A 21231-nucleotide genomic window follows, 5' to 3' on the forward strand; every position below is an offset into this window, starting at 1 on the left:
TCAGTTGATGAGCTCATCTAGTGGTTTCATGCAGATGTTTAACACAGCAGGAAGAGAACAGAGTCTAAAAGCTACTTTACAAAGAGGAGCCTAGGGCTAGATCTCTACATACCACTACTACTACTAATGTAACCAGCCTCAAAGTAGGAGAAAAATCACTGCATAATGGTACTTCCCATTTTCAATCCACTAAATTGTTCTTAAAAGACAATTTTAATAAAGATGAGGACAATATTGGTTATCTTCATAAAAACTGGGACTAGATTTGGAATATCTTCATTAAACTGGGTATTAAACAACTGAGCCAGTTCAGTTGGAGGTTATCATGAACATACTTTTAAAAATATTTTATACTACAAAAATACTTCCAAAGTTCTATACAGTAATATCTTTTGTAATTCAGTCTTTAATGATAGAGCAGCTCAAGCTCATAGCATCATACTTTGGGATGCAAGGAATCTCATACTGACATAGAGTTCCATTTATCCTGCTGATCAGATTTCATTCACGGAAAATTCCATGGTTAGAAAACTACTGCTGGGGTTTTCCTTGTGTTCCTGTTAATAGAACCCATAAGGTTTTTAGACAAAACATTATTGAAACAGATGTCGGACCCCCAAGAGCTAAGAAAGACATGTAGAATTACTTCTGAACAGTTCATTGTATTATTTCTCACCTATAGACAGAAATCTGGCAAAACAAAGCAAGTATTTGCATAACTAAAGATATATTCTGAGAATTGCTAGGGCTGAACCTTCTTAACTCTCTGTCTCCCAACAAACTACCTAAGCTTTGTTGTCTCTTTGTCTTCTGGATTGGAGCTCTACTTCCTGGGAATCCAGATTACATTCCACCATAACAGGATTTGGGGTTGATGTAAATTAGCATTAGATTTTAAGGCTCACTAACTGCTCTATATTGTGAAAATGGCCCTAAATCAGGCAATTGAGCTATTCTGTCTGTATGCTTCAATCCATGTCTTCCCAGTTTTGACCAGTCCTCGTGATATATCCATCACACTGGTTCTTCATATAACCTGAGCTAAATTATGATCATAACTTTAATTTTTTGCTTCCCAAAATCTAAAAAAACATGATGTGCTTCATTTTAAAATGTCTAATTTAAAACAAAAATTAACGAGATGCAGAAAAGAAAATAGAAACAGTAAAAAAATGGAAATAAAAAAGTAAAAAGAATGGAAATAAAAAAGCATAAAAGAAGAAATAGATACAAAAAGCTCAATCCTTAACTAGCAAGCTAAATGTTGAGTACAGGGGGAAATACTAATCACTTTCTCTATAACATCAGTAGAAAATGAATTAATTAATTTGCAAGTTTCCCATATATACCTTTTTACAACTATTCACCTCTATGTAAAAATGAGTGCAACTAAAATAGGAACTAAATGCTTATGAAAATATTATTTGGATACAATAAAATAATAAAAAATCTGTTTATGGTTTCCATACCAATTGGTGAGATATGCAATTGTTTCCCTAATTACAATTTCCCCTGGAACTCCATTGATGCCACTCTGATAGATTTTTTTCAGATGTATTTTTTTCTATGAAATATCTCTACCCAGTGTTTATAAAATAAATAATTGCTATACATACATATAGTACATACATATCGTGTTTCCCCTGAAATAAGATCCTGTCTTATATTTTTTTGAACCCTGAAATAAGCGCTTGGCCTTATTGCCATATGCTCAAAAGCTCAACTGGGCTTATTATCAGGGGATGTCTTATTTTGGGGGAAACAGGGTGGGTACATACCATGTTTCCCAGTGGTGGGTTTCAAATTTTTTTACTACCAGTTCTGTGGGTGTGGCTTGGTGGGTGTGGCATGGCTTGGTGGGCGTGGCTTGGTAAGAGTGGCAGGGGAAGGATACAGAAAAATCTCCATTCCCACCCCACTCCAGGGGAAGGATACTGTAAAATCTCCATTCCGTCCCCCAATCCAGGGGAAGGTTACTGAAAAATTCCCATTTCCTCCTGATCAGCTGGGACTTGGGAGGCAGGGAATAGATGGGGCTGGGGCCAATCAGAATTTTTACTAACGGTTCTCTGAACTATTCAAAATTTCTGCTATCAGTTCTCCAGAACTGGTCAGAACCTGCTGAAACCCACCTCTGGTGTTTCCCCAAAAATAAGACTGGGTCTTATATTAATTTTTGCTCCAAAAGATGCATTAGGGCTTTTTTTCTAGTTAGGTCTTACTTTTGGAGAAATACGGTACTAAATGCGTCCATCTGGCTGACAATCTTAAAGGGCTTATTTTTGGGTTAGGGCTTATATTACGAGCATCCTGAAAAAAATCATACTAGGGCTTATTTCCCAGTTGAGTCTTATTTTAGGGGAAACGGTACATACATACTGTGTTTCTCCTAAAACATAACCCACCCCAAAAGGAAGGCCCAACACTGTTTTGTGCGCAAGCATTAAAATTAAGCCCTACCCCCAAAATTTGGCCCTATTTAAGCGCATGAATGGCCAGGCTTGCCGGAGTGGACTATGGCAGGTTTTTTCAGGTGGACAGCTACCAGTAGCTGGAGTGACCATTACAGGTAGGCAAGGGCCACAGGTAGGCAAGGGTGCGCAAGGCACGTGGGTCACGTCGCTCGCTCTTTTTGGCCGCTAAAGAAGTAGCCCAGTGGCCAAGCCAGATGCGATGGGTGAGTGGGTCGCTCTTTTCAGCTGCGAAAGAAGCGGCCTGATGGCCAGGAAAGGCATGTGTGTGGGAAAATTAAGACATCCCTCGAAAAGAAGGCTAGCGTTTTTTCGGCGGTCAAAAGAAAATAAGACCCAGTTGTATTTTTGAAGAAACACAGTACATATTACATAATATTCTAATTACAAGAAAAACAGGGTGCATTTGGAAGGACAGTAGATAATGTATAATGTATGTGTGACAAGACATAATGGGGGTGGGGGGAAATAAGCCCAACCAACCAAAAACCTCATAGAGATCTACATTACTTTTCATACTAAGATTTGGCTCATAGAAGTGCTCCCACAAATCATTACAAACAACAACTGTCTCTAAATTGAATGATAAATTATATCAGGTATACCTATACAGATATGATGGGAATCCAGGGATGCTTAGTATCTTTGCAGGTATATGTATCTTTATATTACAGTTTACTTTCAGAAATAATTTGCAATGCAGTATACTATGTGTTCAATTAAAATTAACATTATAAGGGGCTTCTTGGTCTATTTTCAAAACACTAATAGATTGACTGAGTTTTGTTGAGTGGAAAAGAGAAATTCAATTTTTGCTTTTGAAAAGGATTTTAAGAAAACCTTCAGGAGGTTTCTGTTCCTCAGTTCTGCAGCCTCAAAAAAGTGTTTTAGCTTAAATAGCTAAATGTTCTGTTTCTTCTTTCGTTTTCTTTTTCCAACAGGCAACAAAGGAGCTGTGGGGGTGTCATTCATGTTTAATGGAACCTCCTTTGGGTTTGTGAATAGCCATTTGACTTCAGGAAGTGAGAAGAAACAGAGGTAAATTATTACTACCTTCCTAAGGACCATCTGAGGCACCAGTTGCTTGCTACTACAGAGTTTCCACTGAGTACAAATGGATAATCAGATTCAAAAAGCTAGAAGTGTGAAGCTTATCACTCTGAACACCAGGGCACTGGGCCTTCCTTTTACCTCCTGTGATGAATTGCTGAAGGCATTTTTTTCAGAAAAGATAACTAGAAGATTCATCTCTAGGCATGAGAAATATGGAATCTTTCAGATGTTGCCCTAACCGATATGATCAGTGGTATACAGGTAGTCCTTGTCTTACAACCACAATTGAGCCCAAAATTTCTGTTGTCAAGTGAGACATTTGTTAAGTGAGTTTTGGCCCATTTTACAACCTTTCTTGCCACAGTTGTTAAGTGAATCACTGCAGCTGATAAGTTTTTGATGCAATTTTTGATGGCAGAGGGTTGCAAGAGGCTGTGGCAGCCTCCCAAGCTCCGTTTTCATTGACAGAGCACTCGGGCTGCCACAGGCGCCCCCGACACGAGTGATGTTGAGCTGGCCACACCCACCCTGGCCACGCCCACCCAGCCCTCAAGGTCAAACACAACCCTGATGCGGCCCTCAATGAAATCGAGTTTGACACCCCTGATTTAGAGCAGCATGCTATGGATCCCGCTACAAAAAATAGTAGATGGGGATATAATACCTGTTTTATGTTACTTACATGAAAATCAAACATCAATGATTGCAGTATACTGCAGCCAAGTGTTTAATATCTTTCCCCATCTGTCACAATTAGTAAAAGCTTTGGAGGCAGTCATAAGAAATCTATAAAAACTGATACTAAATTTTAATTTTTAATTTTATATCAGTTTTATAGTGGTGGCTGCCTCTACCCTTTCATTGGTTGTGCATCACCTCAGCAGGTGGTGCTCTTTTGTTTTTTACTTCTCAGTATTTTTTGAAATATTAATTCAGCATACTGAATGATGTTCATTTTTTAAAGTAAATATCCTTATAATGTCAAGCCTCTAAGAGTCACTTAGGTGAGATGGGCAGTGAAGAAACGTGATGAATGAAATAGCATGATTTTTGCATTAGGAACTCAGAGAGATTCTAAGGTTTCAGTTTTATTAAAATGTCTTTAGGAGGAAAATGCCATCTAAGAAGAATATCACAAACTAGGTGATGAAATCTGAGCATGTTGGGTTATTAGAGGAATCTCAGCTGTGCTGTTAGATGTTGGTGCTATATGACTGACACATACTTTACCCATCACATACACACTTCATAGGATAGGCAACTATATATTCCACAGCTAGGCAACAAAACTTATTTCTCCAAGATCACAGATGTGAAGATGTTACCTCAGGGGTTAAAAAAAGTCTGCAAATGAAAACCATGGCCAGAAAACCATCCAATAACTAAACCTGAACTACATTTATTCTCTACCATTGCAAGACTGAACATATTTAATATATTTACTAAGGATACAGATAGATTACTGTATTAAGGTGTAATCCAATATGTGAATTGGTAGACAGTATGGTGCAAAAATTACCACCAATCTCTATTCTGCCTCAGTAATGAGGCAATTTTAGTGCGCAACATAATGTGAGACCGTGTTACATGAAAGCACATAATTATGTCAGATTTCTTGGTCTGGACACAAATGTGTTGGCTTAGGCTGTGCTGGCTGTGCTGACCAAAGTCTGGCATTTTTAAAGAAACATATGTGAGGTAGACTTTGGGAGATGCCACATTACATAATACCCACATACTGCTATTTTCTTCTCAAAACAGAACTTTATTCAAATAGCACCTTTGGAAAGAAATAACAGTTTAGAGCAACTCTTACCAAAAACAGTAAAAAGACACAAAGGCACAAACAAATGGAGGAGGGTAATCATTTCCATGTACCATCTCATCAGGACTCATAATCATTGGCATCCTTCAGTCTCAAGAGACTATGGTATCGTGCTCTGGAAAGAGGTCCTAAAACAGTATCTAGTGTGACTAAAAAGGACAGTTCAAGAGTGGCAATCCCTTTCACACTGAGGACAGATACATTCTGTCCCCTGCCCAGCCCCCAGATTTCGCTGGTTCCGGGACTGCCTCTTTGCCTCAGCCTGCCGAACAAGTGTCTCTTCGAATTGGAGAATGCCATGCTGCGTCTTTAGCCTCCAAGCTGAATGATCAGAGGTCACAGTTTCCCAGTTGTTAATGTCCATTCCCAGGGCCTTTGGGTCCCTCTTGCAGATATCCTTATATCGCAGCTGTGGTCTCCCTCTGAGGCGCTTTCCCTGCACTAATTCTCCATACAGGAGATCTTTCGGAATCGGACCATCAGCCATTTTCACAACATGCCTCAGCCAGCATAGACGTCGCTGTTTCAATAGTGTATACATGCTAGAAATTCCAGCACGTTCCAAGACTGTGCTATTTGGAACTTTGTCCTGCCAGGTGATCCCATCAGGACTGGAGCACTGTGTAATTGTTCTTCCCCTTTTCTTTTCTTTTCTTTTTTCTTGAAGAGTCAAAGATATGTTTTTAATACAAAATTAGAACATGTGCTACAATAAGATCCCATCTTATATTTTTTTGAACCCAGAAATAAGCGCTTGGCCTTATTTTCGGGAACAACTTAATTTGGGGCATGTGGAGCAAGATGGCCATCTTACCTGATTTCCAGCTCTGCGTTTAAATTAGTGGTAGGTTGCCTCCAGTTTGCACTGGTTCTATAGAACCGGTAGTAAAACCAGCAGGAGGCTCCGTCCACCGACCCCGATGTCATCAAAACACTTCTGCGTATGCTCAGAAGAGTGCGCATGCGTGTGAGTGAAATGAGCACGTGCGCGTGGCCCCGCTGCGAACTGGTAATAGAGGTAAATAGAATCCACCCTTGGTTTAAATATTTTCGGGGAGGGCTTATTTTTGGGTGGAGGCTTATTTTAACACATGCGCTCAAAAGCCTGATTGGGCTTATTATCTGGGGATGTCTTATTTTCGGGGAAACCGGGTATATACAGTCAGGTCCAGAAATATTGGGACATCGACACAATTCTAACATCTTTGGCTCTACACACCACCACAATGGAGTTGGAATGAAACAAATACAATGTGCATTAACTGCAGACTGTCAGCTTTAATTTGAGAGTATGTACATCCAACTCAGGTGAACGGTGTAGGATTTACAGCAGTTTGCATATGTGCCTCCCACTTGTTAAGGGACCAAAAGTAATGGGACAGAATAATAATCATAAATCAAACTTTCCCTTCTTAATACTTGGTTGCAAATCCTTTACAGTCAATCACAGCCTGAAGTCTGGAACGCATAGACATCACCAGATGCTGGGTTTCATCCCTGGTGATGCTCTGCCAGGCCTCTACTGCAACTGTCTTCAGTTCCTGCTTGTTCTTGGGGCATTTTCCCTTCAGTTTTGTCTTCAGCAAGTGAAATGCATGCTCAATGGGATTCAGGTCAGGTGATTGACTTGGCCATTGCATAACATTCCACTTCTGTCCCTTCAAAAACTCTTTGGTTGCTTTTGCAGTATGCTTTGGGTCATTGTCCATCTGCACTGTGAAGCGCCGTCCAATAAGTTCTGCAGCATTTGGCTGAATGTGAGCAGATAATATTGCCCAAAATACTTCAGAATTCATCCTGCTGCTTTTGTCAGCAGTCACACCATCAATAAATACAAGAGAACCAGTTCCATTGGCAGCCATACATGCCCACGCCATGACACTACCACCACCATGCTTCACTGATGAGGTGGTATGCTTAGGATCTTGAGCAATTCCTTTCCTTCTCCATACTCTTCTGTTCCCATCACTCTGGTACAAGTTGATCTTGGTCTCATCTGTCCATAGGATCTTGTTCCAGAACTGTGAAGGCTTTGTTAGATGTTGTTTGGCAAACTCTAATCTGGCCTTCCTGTTTTTGAGGCTCACCAATGGTTTACATCTTGTGGTGAACCCTCTGTATTCACTCTGGTGAAGTCTTCTCTTGATTGTTGACTTTGACACACATACACCTACCTCCTGGAGAGTGTTCTTGATCTGGCCAACTGTTGTGAAGGGTGTTTTTTTCACCAGGGAAAGAATTCTTCGGTCATCCACCACACTTGTTTTCCGTGGTCTCCCAGGTCTTTTGGTGTTGCTGAGCTCACCGGTGCATTCCTTCTTTTTGAGAATGTTTCAAACAGTTGTTTTGGCCACGCCTAATGTTCTTGCTATCTCTCTGATGGGTTTGTTTTGTTTCTTCAGCCTAATGATGGCTTGCTTCACTGATAGTGACAGCTCTTTGGATCTCATCTTGAGAGTTGACAGCAACAGATTCCAAATGCAAATAGCACACTTGAAATGAACTCTGGGCCTTTTATCTGCACATTGTAATTGGGGTAATGAGAGAATATCACACACCTGGCCATGGAACAGCTGAGAAACCAATTGTCCCATTACTTTTGGTCCCTTAACAAGTGGGAGGCACATATACAAACTGCTGTAAGTCCTACACTGTTCACCTGAGTTGGATGTACATACCCTCAAATTAAAGCTGACAGTCTGCAGTTAACGCACATTGTGTTTGTTTCATTCCAATTCCATTGTGGTGGTGTATAGAGCCAAAGATGTTAGAATTGTGTTGATGTCCCAATATTTCTGGACCTGACTGTAGATTCAAGAAACTATGTTTAAATATAGAACATATAAAAGGCATTATGTATTGAATATATATAATTGTGTTAAGCCCTGCTAAAGTGAAACTAAGCTTTAGATGACTCTAACTGTTAACTTCAACTGTTTTGGAGGGAAACTTAGAACATTCATATTTGGGCAGGCTTTTTCAAGTATTATGATTGGTTCTTCCTTACTGCACCCACTACATAATAGAAGGCATTGCAACAGGTTTCTTTTTTTTTTATCCACAGAGATATTTATTATATATTATGTAAGAGCCATGATGGTGCAGTGGTTAGAATGCAGGCTAACTCACTGCTCGCTCCAGGAATTTGATCCTGAGCGGTTCAAAGTTTACTCAGCCTTCCATCCTTTTGAGGCCCATAAAATGAGGACCCAGATTGTTGGGGGCAATATCCTGACTGTGCTTAGAGAGAGTTGTAAAGTACTATGAAGTAGTATATAAGTCTAAGTGCTATTGCTATTAAATTTGTTTGTCACCATGAAGTGACTCTGGGCAGTTTATACTAAAAAGAATAAAACAATACAAAAACACATATATGATGAGAATAAAACACTGCAAAAGTACACTTTTTTTCTTAACTTTGCTGAATTCAGTAATTTCAAAAGCCATAGTCAAAACAAAAATGTAAACAAAGCTCTCAAACGTTGGCTAACATGGGCGAACTGTATTCAGTCCCCTATGCTTTCTTTTTCTGGACTAAGAAAGTCAGTATGCCAAAGTTACTAAGCAGCATACCATTCCCAGGCTCATATATGGGGAAAAAATATAGATCATTGAAATTATAACGTCTCTTGATCAAAGAAAATACTAGATAATTAAGTGGTGATTGTTTTGTTTTGTTTTGTTTGTGTTTCCTTTTGCTGAAGGTCAACAGGGAACATTTCTCTTCCAGGACCATTATATGTCTTAATCGTTTAGATTTGTATGTTACATCTATATCTCTTTGGCTCTGTGAAATTGGAACTAGAATTAGATCTAGAAATCTAGCTCATGGACCTATATAAAGGAAAGCAGATGAGCTGTGTTAAATCACCATGAGTTCCCTCCTTTCTATGGCCCAGTTTCAGCTTCCTTTCGCACTTCCACATTCCCATGGCAACACAAACTACAGGTCCTTCCTTCTGTCCACCTGGCATGTTCATTGCTTAATGTTGGCCTGCACTGGGGGTTGGTTCTGTATTAAAAGGAAGAAACGAAAATTGCCCTTGAACTTTTTTTAGCATAGCTACTCTAATGACCGAAAATAACTGGCTACTGTTCCTTTTCACAGGGAATGAAGTAACATGATGTGTATCACAAGCAGCTTTTATTACTTATTCCCACAAGGAATGATCTAAAGTCAGAATTTGCTATTCCAGAATTTTACTGATTCAACTACTTAGAGATTTGGAAGTGTAGAAGAATAGTTTGACAAATGGATACACAATCCTTTTTGTGTTCAAATGTGAAGGTCTTCTAGACAAAAGAGCCATTGTGGTACTTGAGCAGGATAAGCCTCCTGTTTCTCACATAATATTGACAGATGGATCAGAGGGTTTTCTCTCTTTCTCTCTTTCTTGTAAAAAGAAAATTTTACCAACTTTAAAAAAAACAACCACCACAGAAACATAGAAGAAAAAAGAGAAAAGAGAAAAAGATTATAAAAGGAAGAAAAAGAAAGATATTTAAAGAAGTGACTTCCACTCTTTGCAGCAGTTACAAACATACTGTCTGTAAGTCCTAATAAGAAAAGTGCCAATTCCATCTGAATGTTAATTTTTAAAACATTGTGCATCATCATATGTATTTGTGTCCAGTATCTTTTTGCTTTTTCACATTGCCAACAGTGATTATAAGTATCTTGGACATTTTCTCTGGTGTCCTATCTCAATGGTACATCATTCTAAAAAAAGTTTTCTTTTAAATTGAAAGACAATATGAATTATTGTCCTTTTAAGCACATTGTCTCCCATTGATCCATTTCAGTATTATAACCAACATTTTTGCCCATTTTACCATACATTACTTGCTCTTTCTCCATTTGAAATCATGGTTTTGAGAGTTCTCAATGCATTTTTAACAACCATTTTTTGAATTTTGACAAAAGAATTTTGTCAAAATTCTTTTGAGAATGTATTGTTTTATTGCAAAACAGCAATCAAATTTTCACAAACGTGGAAAATTGGAGAGGGGAAATTCTAGCAATTTAATATCCTGTGTATTTGACTGTGATGTGTGGGTTTGTATTGGGACAGATCTGAAAAAACTGAGGATAGGGGGGCAAGAGAAGAATTCAGTTATTGGAGAGCTTGAAATTAGTCCTCGATTTAACAACAGTTCATTTAGTGACCATTCAAAGTTACACCAGCACTGAAAAAAGTGGTTTATGACCTTTTTTCCCATGCTTACAACTCTTGTAGCATCCCTGTGGTCATGCGACCACAATCCAGATGCTTGGCAACTGACTCATATTTATGATGGTTGCAGTGTCCCAGGGTCATGTGATCACCTTTTGTGACCTTCTGACAAGCAAAGTCAATGGACTTGTCGAGGACTACCTGTATATCAAACAACCAGTGATTGCCTAAAACCTATCTGTAAGCACAGACTGTGGGCATTCAGCTCTCTGAGTTCTGTGCTCCCAAACATCCAGATATGTCTGTGTTTACAGTGGCTTCCACAGTAATCCACAATGATATCAAAATAACATGGCAACATTAAACACGTAGCTCCTTTATGTACTTGCATTCTGGCATCTGATTCAAATACATAAGATGTGGCATTTGCATGATGATATAGTGATACACATTTCATAATTTGCCCGCTTTCTCTCTGGCAGATGATTATGCATGTTCATAGCATTTTGATGCTATAATGTCCAAATAAATTTGCAAAACTACCTGGATCAGCCTTTAACTGGATTAAGAAGGGGTGGGAAATGGAAAAGCTGATCATTTTGGGAGTCCCTATTGTTTCTAATTAAGCTGAGTTGCAAGGGGTTTCACATTATACCCAGAGGAAGAAAGAAAAATTAGGAATAACATAGTAATTTCACTACATTGTGAAAAGATAGAGTATTTCAGGTGTTTATTGAATTGTGGAAATAATGACATACACAGTTATATCAGCACAGTGATGTTTAATTACTTTAGAAGACAGCTGAAATAACTAATGATGAATTTAAGCTGCCTCTGTGGTGGACTGCTTCATGAGGACGTAGCTGGGTGTCTTTGTGTCATAGATAGCTGGATGTGAAGATAAGCCCCATGACTTATTTAACCATAGTACATCTCACTAGTCCATTGATCTACATTGTGGTTTGTAGAGAAAGTGGTGCCTATTAAAAACTAGCAAATTAGCACCTTTTTTTTTTGCAGAAAGATGGCAGCTTCCTTTATTGAAAATTGTACTTTAAACTGCTGAGATCAGTCTCACAGAAATGCTAACAGATAACTCAATTAAAAGCAGCTCTTTCTTTAGCAGGCTTCCCTATACATGATGCTCTCCAGATGTGTTGGATAACAATCCTACCATACGATTATACATATAGGGAGTGTCAGTTTAGGGGAAACAGATGCATAAAAATAATAATCTATTTGTACATTGCCTTGGTATAATTTGAGTATATATTTTAAAATATTCTGAAATTATCTAGTTTAACACTCTTTGAGTTATTGGTGGTTGTGATCAGGATCTATGCAATTTCAGATATATTGAGCACCCTTTTCTTATTTTATCAGGCGAAATCAGAACTACATGAGTATTCTTCGCTTTATGTCCGTGGGAGACAAGAATTTGAGTCCATTTAACATCACTCATCGTTTTACTCATTTCTTCTGGCTGGGAGATCTGAATTACCGCTTAGAGTTATCCCCAACGGTGAGAGAACCATTTTAATTCCCTGCCAATTGATCACACTTAGCATTTATGTGAAGTTATTTTAAAGTGTTCATAATATTTATATTTATATCACTTGCATTACTTTGGTAATCCTTACTATATAGCTGATCTGCAAATTAAGCTTCTATTAACTTCTCAGATATTGCAAATAAAAATACGAGACTAAGAAAGTTCATAGCCGAAATGAGATTTGAACCAGAAATTTCCTTGCTCACAAATGTACTCTTATGAGTCATATATGGGAATGTATACTTGTAGTTGCAAACATTGTCACTAAATTATTCCTACTGGTATCTTGTTTTGCCCATAAAAACTTTTTGTGCAAAATAAAAATTCATTGCATAGTAGTTAGAGTACATCAGTTTTGGTTTTCAGCAGAAGTTAAATTTGCACTATATTAATTGACAGGCTCTTTTATGAAAAAAAAATGACTTTTGAATTTTAAAAAATTGATAAAACAGAATATTAAAAAAGAAATGTTTGAAAAAGATTAAAAAAAGAAAAAAAAAGAATTAAAAGTGTAAAAAGAAAGGAAAAAATATATGTGATTTCATGTTCTACATTTTCAAGTGTAAAAATAGGGGAAAGTTCTTTAGTATAGAAACCCAGATGTTATCCAGCCTCTCTTTGGGCATATTCAATGAAGTATATACTACCTCCTTACAGGGCATTCACTTCAAAGGATGTACTGTATATACACATACATGGACAATGTCCTATCAATTCAATATCCCCAAGCTGCTGCTGTTATTATTATTACTGGTATTATTAATATTAAAATGTGCATGCTGCCTGATTCCTAGTGACTTGGGTGGTTTACAATTTATTAAAAACACTTAAAAACAAGGAAACAACAAAAAGCAAAAAGAATAAAGATGATAGAAATTACATAAAAAGATAGAAAGAATGAAAAGGGGGGGGGCTTTAATCACTCCTCACCCAAGGTGAGTTGAAAACCTAAGAGCACAAATGTTGATTTCAACCACAACTGTGCAACTGATTCACTGAATAGACAAAAAAAGCCTCAATCCATCTTCCTTTGTTGGGATTTTGAGCAGTTAATATAAACAGGACAGATTTCTCAGAAGGAAAGTCACTGAAAAATGCTGATTTATTGAGCTGCTTACACCATCCATTTTAAAAAGGATTTATATTCTATTGCTGTTTCCATTAATGACATAGCCATCCCTGCCCCTAAATCATAGTAAATTTCTGAGCATTAGACCCTCCTAGGTGTTTTCCCCTGGGTATTACATTAGAGTTTATCTGATTTAGCAATGGCGTGGGTTTCTGTCCTATAAATTATATGTTCTGGTTTTAGCTATAAGCAGATACAGAAGACTTCAGTAGAAATCGGAGCCGCAATGCTTTGAACCAGTTTTGTTTTTTAAAAAAACCTTTCCTTTCATTCTTCTCTAATGTCTTCTTAACAATAAATTGGTTTAGTGCCTTCAAACAAAAGAAATGAAGGCAATATTTCCTCCTGGTATTAAATAACACTAAAACATTTTCAGAATTCAAGTGTTAAGACTCAATCTTACATAAAATTTTGTTTGACCCTGAACACATTTTTGTACTTCGATTAATTATATACAATCGACCATTTATTAAACAAAACATGTAAGAAATATGGGTTTAACATTAATTATAACACTTCCCTTCATCTCAGGAAGCAGAAAATATCGTTCAGAAAATCAAACAGCAGCAATATACAGAACTGCTTAATTTTGACCAGCTCCTCATTGAAAAGAAGGATCAGAAGGTGTTTCTGCAGTTAGGTAAGATTGTTACTAGATTCATTCATTAAGCCTAGAGTCAAATATCCTGAAAAATTAGTTGATAAGAGAGAGAAAATTGAAGGATTAATTGATCCATTATTGTCAGAGTAATTACTTGATATAAAAAATACCATCATGTAATGTAACTTATCACAGACTGGTTAATTATTCATATTAAGCCATAGTTTCCCTTCTGAACCAAATTAGATCAATCATTGCAGAAACGTAAACTGAATAATGCTTTATGTGATATATGAACCCAATATTTCTGTCTCTCTCATTCTCTCTCCTCTTTATGTAATGGCATAAAGAAAATTGCTACATGTGGTAAGGGACTGCACACAAATAACTAAATATATGCTAAAAACTGTTCTAGGAGACCATTAGAATGATCTGCATGAGGTTGCTGTAATGATTTTTGATACCGAGTTAAAACAATAATCAGCCATCTGTCTATTTCAGAGGAGGAAGAAATAACATTTGCCCCAACCTATCGCTTTGAAAGAAACACCCGGGAGAATTATGTCTACACCAAGCAGAAAGCCACAGGGGTATGCCATAACTTCTAGCATATTGTAGCATTTCAATTGATAATTGTTGCCAGCACCATTTTCTCTTTCGATAGACATTGCAATGAAGAAAATAAAATCAATGGCTTTTTGGCAACCTCCAGACAGAGTGATGGGTTCTTGATATTGAGTTGTCTTTTGTTTGCAGATGAAGTACAATTTGCCATCCTGGTGTGATCGAGTACTCTGGAAATCATATCCCTTGGTGCATGTGGTGTGCCAGTCTTATGGTGGGTAGATAACAGATTGAAAATAGCAGCAAAGCTGGCTTAAGCGGAAATGATTCAGAGCAGAATTTGTAGAATTGCCTTTCATTGCCAAGTTCCGAACAAGAGACATCCTATCTTTGATAAATGCTTTCTCCTTAAACTAAGACATGTGGGGGAAACAGAATGGGCTGTAATAATTGTAAGAGAAATACACCTTGCATACTTCCTTCCCCCACTGAAACTAAGTCAGAAAAGGTTTTCAGTTGTAGCAATTATTTCTAGGATATTTTATTTTCCTCAGTTAAAATTATGAAGTAGCTGAGGTCTGATGTCCAAATGAAATTATATTCAAAGCACAGGTGTGGGTGTGTGTAATTATTTCTTTGGGAATTTTGGTTCCTGGTCAGATCTGAAATTAGGCAGTTTATAGGTTATTCCCCATCAGCTCTTAATAACACACAGACACAGACACAGACACACACAGACACACACAGATACACACATACACAGACACACACACAGACACACAGACACACAGACACAGACACACACACATATGTATGTATGTATGTATGTATGTATGTATGTATGTATGTATATGTTTTTCTTCTAGCCAGGTTTTTCCTACGTAACCAAGGTTTTTCTGCAGCCCTAGCTCAGGGGAATCACATCCACTCGATTCTGGGCTTTTTTCTTTCTGGCAGCCAGCAAGTTCTTGCTGCCAGGTGAGAGATTTATATAGATCTATTTCTGGCTCGTTAGCCATCATCAGTAAGCCACACCCACATCTCATGTATCCTCCCTGTAAAGGTACAATATCTATTTTCTTACTTCTTCGTAAGATTTATGTGTGTTTTTCTTCTAGCCAGGTTTTTCCTACATAACCAAGGTTTGTCTGCAGCCCTAACTCAGTGGAACCACATCCGCTCGATTCTGGGCTCTTTTCTTTCTGGCAGCCAGCAAGTTCTTGCTGCTGCAAGAAAAACTGCAGAAAAACCTTGGTTACGTAGGAAAAACCTGGCTAGAAGAAAAACACACATAAATCCTACGAAGAAGTAAGAAAATAGATAGTGTACCTTTACAGGGAGGATACATGAGATGTGGGTGTGGCTTACTGATGATGGCTAACGAGCCAGAAATAGATCTATATAAGTCTCTCACCTGGCAGCAAGAACTTGATATATATATATATATATATATATATATATATATATATATATATATATATATATATACATATACACATACATACATACATACATATATATATATATATATATATATATATATATATATATATATTCGCAATTAAAGCAGAACTGTAACATGAAATGCTAATATAAAATTTAAAAAGAGAGGACAAAGAGGACAAATTAATTTAAGTCTAGTACTGAAAGAACAAAAAAAAGATAACTCTAGGAAAATAATGCCAAAGAGAATATGCTGTATCTTTGACTTTTTTCAGCAAGTGGGAGAATCCTAGGAAAGACAATACATGGGAGGATTCATATTATTATTCTGTTAAAGATCAGTTAGGCCAAGTAATTATCATATTATTTCCTCACTTAGAAAGTTAAGAATACAAACCCTTAACTGCCTTTCCTATCATAGGATGCACAACTGACATTATGACAAGTGATCATAGTCCTGTTTTTGCTACATTTGAAGTTGCTGTCACATCTCAGTTTGTTTCTAAGAATGGTGAGCATTTCCCCCCCCCTTTTTAAGTAAAAATGCAAATCTTTATACCATTGTTTTTATGTCTTTAACAATTTTGCAGAATACTATTATTAACATATGCCCTCTTTTCCCCAGATGACAAGTACACAGACTCTCTAGGACAGATTGAATTTCTCCATTGCAGTGCTGTCCTCAAGACAAAGTCACAGACTAAATTCTACATTGAATTTTACTCCAGCTGCCTAGAAAGTAAGTGCTGTTCCTCATGTTGTTATGTTATTTATAAATTGCACTGAAGAGTTTAATGGGAGAAATAAGACTGTTCTAGATGATATCTGATTCCCTATTTTACTGAATATTTATATTAAGTATGAAATAATAAGCTACTTAAAAGCTTCTCAGTGTATCTTGTTTATATTATCATTTCAAAGGCAAGAATCTTTGTTGCAGAAAATCTCTGGTCTTCATTGCTATTTTTAGACAATATATTTGTTTGTTTTATTTGTTTTATTTTATTTTTTACAAGCACTTTTATATTTCCAGACCCAAATCCAAAAGGATATTATAATACAATTTTGTTTATAACACAGATCAAGGGATGAAAGTGAAAGATTTAATATAAACATCTGAACATGTGATATACAAGCATATACACAGAGAGAGAGAGAACGAGAAAGGGAAAGGGAGGGAGGGGGAGAGAGAGAGAGAGGGAGAGGGAGAGAGAGAGAGAGAACGCAATCCTATACAGTTTCTATTCGAAAGACGTTATCATTCATGTGGAACTTCTCCCAGGGACAAGGCACAAACCTCAGTTATATATGATATAAATGCAAAAAGTTGACCCTAGTCACAGATCTCTGGCTTTTGAGTGTATTTGTGACCTATTTTAGCCTATTTTTCTCCCATATTAGATGAATCTTCTAAAAGGGCCTTTCCTATTCATAAATTGACCAAACCTTTGTGTTTACCAGTTTCCACATTAAATCTTCAAATTAACATGTCCTGGAACATCTGCAGAACTGTTGTGAGAGGAACACATAAGAAGCCATCTGTTTTGGCCTGAGTTTTGAGAAAAAATGATTCATTTTAAATGGCTATTTGATATTTGTTCATAAATAATATAACGTACGGTATATTTACTCTACAGTGGCTATAAAAATCACTGTTTATAAGTATCTTTTATATCTTTGAAATCCAAATTAAAGGGCTGAAGCTTAATATCATTATAAATTTGCAGCCTAACAGTAATTGTGATTTTGCAAGATCGAGAATTAATATGTACACGCAAGATCAAATTATTGTTCTGCAATGATTTTATAAACATAAATATACATTTGTCCTTAAGATTATATTTTTGGATTCTTAATTCTGAGCTCCTTGTGTTTGAATCAATATCTATCCAGAATGGGTTATTTATGTTGTGCTTTGTCAAAGGGCCAAACTGCAGAATGGGGTGGGGTGAGGTGTAATCCCATTTTCATTATTTATATGTCATATAGTTCTGAACCACGTTCCACACAAAAAAGGCTGTACAGAGATTTGCATATATTTCTATGGAAACCATGTGTTAAGGATCTTAAATTAGAATTTCAACTGTGCTATCTTGAGTGGCGTAGGAAGACCTGTCATATTTTCCTTCTCTTCTTGTCCATGCAAGTACTGAGCTTCCTAATGATTTTCTTAACCGGAATAAAATATTGAGAAGACAACCAATAAATTCATGTGGAAATGCACTTTGTAAACACTCATTTAGGATTATAAACTGAAAGACACAAGTGTGCTTTCCATTCTGCTGTCCAGAAACAGGAATAATTATCAGTTTCCCTTCACTGCCAAGTTTTATTACGGTTTGTTTGTTTTTTAAGTTTTGCAAATGGTATTGCTTGTGCTTTTTCAGCTGGCAACTAATGTTCTTTTCTAACACTTTTACAGGCTTTGTAAAGAGCCAAGAGGGAGAAAATGAGGAAGGAAATGAAGGGGAACTGGTGGTAAAATTTGTCGAAGCCCTTCCTAAGGTCGGTTGATAGGTTTTGTTTGAATGTAGCTTACATAATAATTAATTTAATTCATATACAATCAATGATGCAGATCAACCAGTGGATTTTATTCCCATCTCAGACCAATATCAGATTTATTGTAGTCCTTCAGATAGTCCTCAATAAAAGAGAAAATATATACGGGTTACATAAACATATAAAATCAATATAAAATATAAAAGTATTCTCTTATTATAGGGAAAGAGTGCTGATGTGCATCTTTGTATGCTTTCTTCTCCTCCGTGAGACAGTACCAAACTCAGCAACCTATCAAACAGAATTGTTGCTACTTGTTATGTAATTCTAAAGTCTTAATCTGCAAGTAATTTGCTTGCATAAAAATTATCTGGAGCACCTTGAATTGTTTACATCATAATGAGGGGCCATCCTGGGTTATGTACATCTCTACAAAAAGATGTGCGCCAAGGTTTCTGCCTTATCCACACCACATGGTCAGACACTTTCAATAAGAGCTTTCTCTCACTTGCCATCCTATGAACATACCATGACAATTATTTCTGTCATATGGTCAGCTGTTTTAAAAATGATTTCTGGTACGCCCCACACCTCTGTCCCATTCCCAGCCCAATTTAAAGTCATTCTGGCTTTTCTGAAAGTTTCTCTTCTTATCCTGACACCAAAATGACACAATTTTTGCCATGAATATAATCTGCATGATTCACTGATCAAATAATTGCTGGCGTAGATAGGGATTGAGAACTGTTCAGGTCCCATTGACAATTTTAGGCCCTGTAGCTACTGTATATTACTCTCCAGAGTCATTTTGGCTTGGGCTGAAGATGAGGCCAGATGCTTGGCTACTGCAGAGGCATCTGTCCTTCAGTACTTGAAAAGGATTTTTCATAATGACTGTCAGATGATACTTCTTTGAAGAACACTTCATTTTTTGAGCACAGGCTTACCAGCTACACAGAAAATGAATTTTAACTGGGAAAGAGAGCTGGGTTCAGCATGATGCTCTTTTCATGATTTTTTGTGCAATATATCATGGTTATTTATGCCCTTTAGTAATGGTGGGGCATTGTTTTAACCATTCCATTCTGTCTTTGGCCACATGTTCTACCATGATGAGGATGACTGTTACAACACTTAGACCAATCACAATTCCATGTTTCAGATAAGTCAGTTTTCCCAGTTTGAACCTCTTTAAATACTTTAGACCAGAATTGCTATCTCTTGAGGCTGTATCTGGAGGACATTAGTTTGGAAAGAAGTAAAATAGAGTACAGAAAGCTTTTTTGGATTCTTGTTTCAAATCCTCAGATTAAATGAACACATGGTGAATAAATTGCTTGAAAGAACATGTTGAAATGAAATTCAAGCTGGTGCCTTCAAGAGGATTTCCAGTTAAGCATTGCCAAGAAAATCTAAGTCTAGTTAATTTCATTTGTGTTACATTCCAGATTCCAACATTAAAATTTGGAAGAAACCTAGGGAGTTCTTCTTCTTCAATTCAACAAGATGTTCTGAATGATGGACACCCATTTCCATCTAAGGCTCTTTTAGCTGTGACATTGAACTAACTCAACACACTATACTGTATACTTCTAAATTCCCAGAATTCATTAGTTCTTTTATTTTAGGTGAACTATATAAAGTAAGTGTAACTGACTAAATTTGGAGAAATACATCCCTGCAGGTACAGGATCCAAGAGTAGTTGTCAAGTATATATGTCCTTCTGCCAGTATAATTTAGTATAACGGAAAATAAGACAAATCATCAAGAGCAAAAAATACACATTTTGCACATATTTGACCAGGGGGAAAAAACACTTGAAATCCAGAACTTACTTACTTACCTCAGTTTATGTATAATGCATATGAGAGCAACTTAAGTGTAGACACTTCATAGAAATAGATACTGAACTGTTTACTAGTATTAGATTTCATAAATATATTTCTTCCTCTAGTTTTACTGAATTCTTGAGTTTTCTTTGCAGCTAACTCCAATTATTTCAGACCCGGAATATCTGCTAGACCAACACATTTTGATTTGCATTAAATCTTCAGACAGTGATGAATCCTATGGTAAGATTTAAACAAACGTATGCTAATACCCCATACAATTTCAGGCAAGTGGATGTCCAGTATTTTCTTAAAAACCTCCACTGATCAAGCACCTACAACTTCCAAAGGCAAGCTTTTTCCATTGGTTAATTGTCTTCACTGTTAGGAAGTTTCTCCTTAATTCCAGGTTGCTTCTCTCCTTGATTAGTCTTCATCCATTGTTTCTTGCCTTGCCTTCTGGTTCTTTGGAAAATAAGTTGATGTTCTTTGTGGTAGCCCCTCAAATACTGGAATACTGCTATCATGTCACCCCTAGTCCTTCTTTTCTCTCATCAACTTAGCCCATTGCTAACCTATTGCTGTCTGGACTGGAATTTCTGAACGTGTCTTAAAAAGCAGGCAAGAGCAGTAGGGGAGATGAGCAGTTTAGGAAGCAATATGGAATCTCTCTACTTCTGACCAACACTTAGTCCCAGTATCTATCTATCTTCTAACAGCAAAATACCTCTGGGAATTAATCACAACTATCATTACTCCATATGCTTCTACCGGTATGTCCTTTGCACATTGTTTTGCATTCAGTGTAATTCTATGCAAGTCTACTCTCTGAGTCTTAAGGAAGAATGTATGTGATTCAGATATATTCCCGATTCATTAGTTAAAAAGGTAAAGGTTCCCTTGCACATGTGTGCTAGTCATTCCTGACTCTAGGGGGCAGTGCTCATCACCATTTCAAAGCCGAAGAGCCAGCACTGTCTGAAGATGTCTCCATGGTCATGTGGCCGGCATGTCTAAATGCCAAAGGCACATGGAATACTGTTACCTTCCCACCAAAGGTGGTCCCTATTTTTCTACTTGTATTTTT

The 21231-nt window shown here is 37.1% G+C and overlaps 1 protein-coding gene across 1 annotated transcript in view; it reads left to right on the forward strand.

Annotated features, from left to right (window-relative positions):
* Positions 1 to 21231, forward strand: part of INPP5D (inositol polyphosphate-5-phosphatase D) — a 93588-nt gene that overhangs the window by 55493 nt on the left and 16864 nt on the right. Inside the window, exons 15-23 of the mRNA XM_087872730.1 lie at positions 3413 to 3509; positions 11907 to 12045; positions 13736 to 13844; positions 14307 to 14395; positions 14562 to 14643; positions 16234 to 16323; positions 16438 to 16551; positions 18235 to 18317; positions 20300 to 20387. Of these exons, the coding sequence (XP_087728856.1) occupies positions 3413 to 3509; positions 11907 to 12045; positions 13736 to 13844; positions 14307 to 14395; positions 14562 to 14643; positions 16234 to 16323; positions 16438 to 16551; positions 18235 to 18317; positions 20300 to 20387 (891 nt within the window). The remainder of the gene's footprint in view (positions 1 to 3412; positions 3510 to 11906; positions 12046 to 13735; positions 13845 to 14306; positions 14396 to 14561; positions 14644 to 16233; positions 16324 to 16437; positions 16552 to 18234; positions 18318 to 20299; positions 20388 to 21231) is intronic.

The sequence above is a fragment of the Pantherophis guttatus genome, chromosome 6, assembly GCF_059756535.1.
Source record: "Pantherophis guttatus breed Tessera chromosome 6, ASM5975653v1, whole genome shotgun sequence".
NCBI classification, from domain to species: domain Eukaryota; kingdom Metazoa; phylum Chordata; class Lepidosauria; order Squamata; family Colubridae; genus Pantherophis; species Pantherophis guttatus.